Source organism: Egretta garzetta, unplaced genomic scaffold (assembly GCF_000687185.1).
Source record: "Egretta garzetta isolate BGI_Z169 unplaced genomic scaffold, ASM68718v1 scaffold71, whole genome shotgun sequence".
In the NCBI taxonomy this organism is placed as follows: domain Eukaryota; kingdom Metazoa; phylum Chordata; class Aves; order Pelecaniformes; family Ardeidae; genus Egretta; species Egretta garzetta.
The window spans coordinates 34,150-41,156 of record NW_009258618.1 but is presented as its reverse complement, the minus strand read 5'-3'; the positions used below and the strand labels follow the sequence as shown (position 1 = coordinate 41,156).

General features: G+C 60.1%; 1 protein-coding gene across 1 annotated transcript in view; it reads right to left on the bottom strand.

The window, feature by feature from the left end:
- RAB26 (RAB26, member RAS oncogene family) overlaps window positions 1-7,007 on the bottom strand; it is a 27,859-nt gene that overhangs the window by 3,475 nt on the left and 17,377 nt on the right. Inside the window, exons 2-4 of the mRNA XM_009648078.2 lie at window positions 3,080-3,121; window positions 2,141-2,207; window positions 1,694-1,746 (exon numbers count right to left, since the gene is read on the bottom strand). Of these exons, the coding sequence (XP_009646373.1) occupies window positions 1,694-1,746; window positions 2,141-2,207; window positions 3,080-3,121 (162 nt within the window). The remainder of the gene's footprint in view (window positions 1-1,693; window positions 1,747-2,140; window positions 2,208-3,079; window positions 3,122-7,007) is intronic.

Here is a 7,007-nt window from a genome sequence, read left to right as displayed (position 1 = left end):
AGCCTGTGCCCCGCCTCTGAGCATCAGCACTGGGCGATCCCTGCTCCACCACTGCTCCTCACCCAACAGCATACTGCATCATCCCCATCTGGCCAGGAAAGCAAGGGATGATTTGGGATTAGACCGGGACCCCAGTGCACACGGAGGGAGCCCCTGGGACCCCATCACACCCTGGCTGGGCTCAGGGCGCTCAGCTCCACAGATGGGTTGGTCCAAGGGACACTCGGCCATTCCTGAGAATGCCCTCAGCTCCCTTCTGGCACTGCTCCCCCTCCATCCTTCTTTCCAGTGCCTCACCCTCGCCCTGGGCGCTCATTCCCCCCACCAGGGCCACGGGTGCCCTTGGGCGTCCCTCCCGCAGCCGTTCCTCCTGGATCCCCGAGAGCCGATGCTGAAGTTGGGGCCACGTTCCCCAGCAGCGGTGAAACCTCCAAGTGATTTTTCCATCTGGTTGCAGGATGACAACCTCAGTGCAGACCCACAGCCTGGGTAACAACCAGCACTCGCTCTCCATTACGCCTGGCAGCAGGCGCCTCTCCTTGAGCCATCCAGCTGGAAAATGCCACTGCTGGCCAGTCCCCAGCTCCCATGCTTGCAGGAAGCGCCGGTGACATGGGAGCAGGGTGGCAGGACATGCCCCATCCCCCCCACCGGCACTGTGGGTGCAGGGGGGTGTCAGGCACGGGGCCGACGGAAGGGTGCTCCAGAGCAGGGACAGCTCCAGGCACCTGGGGCCAGGGTGGTGCCAGACCCCCCAGGCACCGGTGTGGCGGATCACGGCTCCCCGCTCCCTGCCCCGAGGTGTTAATGCCGGCACGGCACCTCCCGCGCTACTGAACAGGGTGTTTTTGCAGGCAGACAGCCTGCTCGCCACAGCCGCACATGGTGTACTCCACGTCCAGGACATGAGCAATTACATCCCATTCATTCAGGGCTAATTGCGCCCGGGGCTCACGGTGTGCTCTGCCGGCACTGGCGTAGGTGGTCCCCAACAGCCACACAGGGCTGGCAGGGCGAGAGGAAGGGACACGGTGCCAGGTCCTCCTGCCCCCTGCACAGCGACGGGTGGCATTTGCTCTCCCCACGCCGCCAGATTCAACAGAGCCCTCTGCTCCAACACCGCACCCCAGCACCACTGAAGCACCCGCACAGGGGCTCAGGGGCAGCCAGGGGGGCCAGCAGACTCGGGCAGCACAAGGGGCAGGGATGGCAAGGTCTGCTGGGGGTGAGGAGCAGGCAGCAGGATGCGACCCTCTCCCCTGCCTGGGTTTGGCACTAAGGTGGCAACTAACTAAGGTGGCAACGCGCCCCGCAAGCCTGGCCTTTCGGGACCCGAAGGTGCAGAGGAGCACGAGGGAGCAGCTCACTTGGTAAAGCTGCCTGCGCTCATTTACCAGAGCAATTCTCCAGCCAGTGCTGTAATTACACACAGCATTAATTTGCCAGTGAAGTGAATCCACCCCCCGTTTTATTTGCTGTGAAAGGGAAAACCTCTGTGCATCCTCTGCTGTCCTTGCAGGCAGACCCGCTGTCAAACAGGCGCTTGGTGTCAACCCCCACCCTTCGATTTGGGCTCACACCTCCCACACGCATCTCCTGCAGCATGCACACCCCCCCGGGGCCAACCCACAACGGCCACCCAGCCCATCACACACGACGGATGGGCAGGAGGGGTGCAGGGGGGCTGCTGTACCTGGATGTTGTCAAAGGACGCTTTGTTGGTGACATCGTAGAGCAGGAGCAGGGCTGCGGAGAGAGGGACGGTGCATTAGTGCTGGTGCCGTGGTTGCCGGACCGGAGCTCGGCCAAGCAGAGCCCATGGCTCAGAGTTTGCTCTGTACCGTTCCCCGAGGCAGCGCACGCCCCGCTGCGGGTCACGCCTGGGGACACGGCCTTAAAGCATCACTGGGGGCCCTGCTGTAAAATATAAAGCAACACACTTAAATCCAGTACGGGCAATGCCTTAGGCACGTAACGTTTGCACCTCAACATGCAGAGGCTCCTCCATCCTCAGCGGCTGCTTCCCACGGGGAAACCACTCAGGTGATCCTGATTCACCTGGCCTGGAGTCGTGGCTTGAGGCCCCAAAAAGCCGGAGGGAGGGGGCTGCCCCCCGGGAAGCAGAGGTGGCCGTGCTTACCGTGGGCATCCCGGTAGTAGGCGTGGGTGACGCTGCGGAAGCGCTCCTGCCCGGCCGTGTCCCAGATCTGGAAGGCAGATGGGAATGGGGGGGTCAGCCATGACCTGCAGCCACGCGGGCTGAGGGACCCACCCAGCACCAAAACCAACACCGAAGGAAATGGCACGGTGCAAGCCCAGGAAGCTCCTTCAGCCTTTTACTTCTAGGGACAGCACTAGGAAAAATGACAAGCGCAACAAATATTGAAGCAGCACCTCCCTGCTCCTCAGTGCATGGAGATGACGGTGCGTGGCAAAGGGCTCCCAGCATGTCCCTTAATCAGAAAATCCATCCAGCAGATGGATGTGTGGGGACCGGCTGATTTAATTTATCAGTTTTTAATGCAGCGATACATTTGCAGAGTGCCACGCTGCTGTCAGGGGAAGATCAGCGCTAACGTTGTTAGTGAGCTCTGGGCAAAGGGGTCAGAGAAACGATCCGGTCTCAGGGGGCTGGAGGGGGAGGGACATGAAGTTTCCCACTTGTCCCACGGGCTGGACGCAGGTTGAGCCAGGGGATGTGGATCCCTTCTGAGGAGCTCTGTCCCTCTCACCATCAAAAGCAGGAGCTGCCTGGAAACACCTGGCAAACCCCGCAGGCGCTGCTCCGGTCTCACCAGCTCCAGCTGGAGCCACCGGCCAGGAGGCGGATGGGCTGGGACGGGGGTCACGGCTGCCAGAGCAGCCCCCAGACTCGAGCAGGCTCCCAACGAGGGGAGAGAGCAGCTGGAAGGGCTTGTAAGGCTGCCCCAGGGCAGGAGACGCTGACGGCAAAGGGTGGAGATGGGGGACCTGCTTCTGGGGTGTTCCTCTGCTGAGAGGCTTTGCCCAGCCCCAAACACTCACGGTGGGGGGGGGGGGAGGGGGCAAGGGAGCTGCTACCAGGGCCACGGGGACGTACCTGCAGCTTCACCTTCACCCCATCCACCGTCAGCACCTTATTCTGAAAGAGAAGAGAAAGGGAGGTGAGGGGCACTGAGGGTCCCGGGGGCACAGGTGCAGCCTGAGCCCCCAAGCTGATCTCCGCTCCCTGTTTTTTGAACTTGCATACACCAGTCCCAGCGCCCGATGGAGCCTGATGGAGCCATTTGTGCCCGATGGAGCCATTGCAGCCGGAAAATCATTCCCCGTGTCTGCCGCAAGTCGTGTCTCTTTGGGTAGTTAAACCCTCCCATCTGCAAGGCTGATTTAGTGTGGAGCGTGGCTCGGGCTAGAAGACCTCTGGCAATAAATTAACAAGCACCAGCATCCCACCTTAACGACCTTCCAAAGAGCAGCCAACTACTCCATATTCAGTTAGCAACTTAAAAATAACTCCTCTTCCTGCTGTTTGTACCCATTTTTCTCCCAGCGAGCACCGGTTTGTCTCTCAGGCTTGGTTGTTTGGCTTTTTTTTTTTCCCCATTTTCCTTATTTTTAGCAGGAAAGGTGGGAAGGAGGAGAGGGGGCAGCATCCCTCCGCACTGCCCCACGGGGTTTTCTCCAAAGCCAACAGGAAAGTTTTTGCAATGGCCTGGAGCACCCCCTGGCAGAGACAGGAGCCGTGGGGGGAGCCCCTCAGTGCCCCCCGGGGCGGCCGTGCCAGCCAGCGAGGGCAGGGGATGGATCCTGACCGCATCCCAGGGTGACTGCTGGCCTGGCAAGCTGCACCAGGCTCTCCAAGCTTTAATGAAACCCAATCCCAACAATCCAGCAATCCCAGGGGAAGGAGTTGAGAAGAGATTAATTTGCCTGCTTGATCCACTGAAACCAGCATGGTAATCAGCAGGACATGACAAAACCATCACCAGGGAACAGCGCATCAGTGTGGGATGCCCAGGGCTGCCTTGACCCTGGCCGGGCTCCGCCAGCTCTGCCCCACTCCCCGCCTTCCCCAGCACCAACCGGCCGGAGCACAGGCTCTGCCCTGGCTCACCCCCAGCACCGCGCATGCCACCAGCTCCAGCACCACCAAAACCTTCCCAGGCAAACGGTGGCAGACGTGTGCCAAGGGCCACCCCATCCCACACTGCTCGGCACCACGTACCGGGCACCTCGGGGTGCCAGCGCCTGCCATCACCCTGCCAGGACAGCGCCAGTGCGGCTCTTCGTTTGGATGTTTTTAATTAGGGCAGAGGGAGCACCCTGGCTCCTGCACATCTACGCTCGCCGAACAGTGAGGACACGGACGAGGAGGAGAGGGCAGGAGTGGGCCGGATCGCTAAATTTGCACAGTCTGCTAAAGCAGGCGCAGGGGAGACGATTGCGGTTTATAAATACCTTCAGAGGCAGCGACCGAGACGAGGGAGGGGAGTGATTCACAGCCTGGGAGCGGTAAAAATATGCTGGCAGGCTGCGGGGTGGGGGAGCCGAGACGGGCTCAGCGGGCCGGATGGGGGTTCGGGACCAGCTCGCCGTGCCCCACACATGGAGCCAAGCCTTTCCCCAGGACACGAAGCCAGGGCCGCTGAAGGCTTGAAGGGCTCAAAACTGAGGGTTCCCACTGCCGCCAGGCGAGCCATCGCTGGGGTGCAAACACGTACCATGGTCAACTGCACTGAGAAAATCCGAGCGGAGGAGCTGCCATCCCAGAGCACGGAGAACTGCGCTGCCAGGCACCCCTTCCATGGGTGAGACAGAGCAGATTTACCTTCTGCAGAAGATCCAGTTTCTCCCCTCAGTTTGCCCTCCAAAAACCCGGGTGCTACTGCAGGAGCCGGTGCAGCACCAGAGGTGCTGGCACATCCTGCAAGGCGGAGGGGGTGGGAGCCCCATGGGCTCCACACCAGTGTGATGCTCACCCAAACGCCGTCCCCAATCGGTGGCAATCAGCCGCCGATGTCACCTGCCAGGGACCGCAGCAGGGACACTGTGCCAGGAGCTGCAGAGGCTGGAAAGCTCTTGGCGCGTCCCTGTTGGCCCTGGAGCGCCTGGCTGCTCCAGATCTCTGCACAAGCACCAGCAGCCCTCGCAGGGGAAGAGGACGCTTGGTGTGATGGGTGATGACAAGGGACAACGACACCAGGAGCTTCATGTTAAAACTGCACCAAACAAGCGCCCTTCCTCACGCAGCCCCAGCACCCCCAGCTCGGAGGAGCGTGTGCCGAGGGATGGCTGTGCCCGGGGACGCAGCCACGTTCCCAGCGTGGCCGTGCCCCAAGGGTGACTGGCTGCCACGAGCGGGAGGGAGGGATGGAGCACATGGCCCTGAGCACGGACCAGCCGAGCCAAAGCAACCACAAAGCATCTGGTGAGCAGCCGAAAAAGCTGAAGCTCTGGTGTTGCACCTCATGCATCAACCTCCACTTCAGGAGCTTAATTAAAAGCAAAGCTGGCAGCAGCAGGATTCGCACTAATTACGACTGACCTACATTTTAGGGAGGGGGAAATGCTTAAACCTAATTAAAGGCTGCACATGGATCTGGGCGCTGCTGGACTGGGCTGGGGTGAAAAAATGGGAGCCCCCGGGGTTTCGGTGGGGAACAGAGCAGCGTTTCAGGGCATTTGCAGAGATGCTCCTGCAGGCAGGACACACAGCCAGAGCCGTCCGGAGCAGCGGCTCCTGCCTGCACCCCTGCCTGCACCCCTGCCCGCACCCCAGCACAGGGCAGCTGCAAAATACGGGTGAAGAAGCCGAGCAGAAGGTGGGAGGAGCGGGGCGGTAAAAGGCAGGGGCTGCCGCCAGCAGCACACAGCAGCTCCCATCGGCGCCACGTGAACCAGTCGCCCAAGTCTTCCCCCGTACCACAGTAACAGACTTTCCACCTTCCAGTTGTTATTATTTTTTCAAGGAGCTGACAATTCAATTCCATACCCACAGCCCTTCAAAGGCACAGCTGGGGGGGTTAACAACTAATAAGCATGCAAATACAAAAGACAACGTGTGTCAATGCACTGAAACACGGAACGCGCTGCCAGCGCCGCCAGGCCCGACCGCAGTGAGCGGGAGGTTGTGCTCTTCAGGGCTCGTTCTTAATTTTGCACAGTTTAACATAATCGGGGCAATACTCGCAGCAGGCCACCCGCCACACAAAAGCCAGCAGGGAAGCTGTCCCTGCAACTCAGCTCTGTTGTTGCCCCTTGCAATTTCAGTTTTTATGCGTCCTTTTTCCTGGGGCTTTGACAATGTTATTAAAATACCTTCTAGCAGGGGCTGCAGAGAAATGCCTGGAGCGCCTTTCTTGGAGGAACACGATGCTCATAAGTTAAAATAACCCTCAGGACGTCAGAGTTGGAACCTTGCAGAGGCAGGAAAAATTAAATTACCAAGTGCAGATGGTCCGCAATTAAGAGCGGCGTTATCAACACACCAACGGCCCCGCTGGCTGCAGCCCCGGCGCGATCCCACCCCAGTGACCGCAGCGCAAGCGTGGCCGTTCGCCAGCAGAGAGGAGGGAGGACAAAAGCACTCATGACAGGGTGAAATGGCACTGCTTCCCAAAACGATGACAGACGATGCTCCCACCCAAACCAAGGTGCCCCCACGCTGCTCTCGGGTCAGCTCGGCGATGGCTGCGGTTTGGGTAGTGCCACTCCCCCAATCCACAGGATCCCCACGGTGCCGGGAGTGACCGGCACATCCCGGCCCGTCTGCGGAGCCCGTGCCAGCGCCGGCTGCGGTGTAACCCAGGGTGAGCAATCGCACAACAACCCGGCCACTCCCCGGCTTTTCCATGCATTAGCTCTTTAATTAAAGCCTTAAAAATTAAATCGGATACATGGATTAACTCGCTTCGCAATTAATCTGACAAATAGAAAGCTGCTTGCTGACACCACTCAGGCTCCAGCAAGGGGGAACCCTTCACCCTGGCTGCCCGGCGCCTCACATGGGTGCTGGCTCAAACGATGCT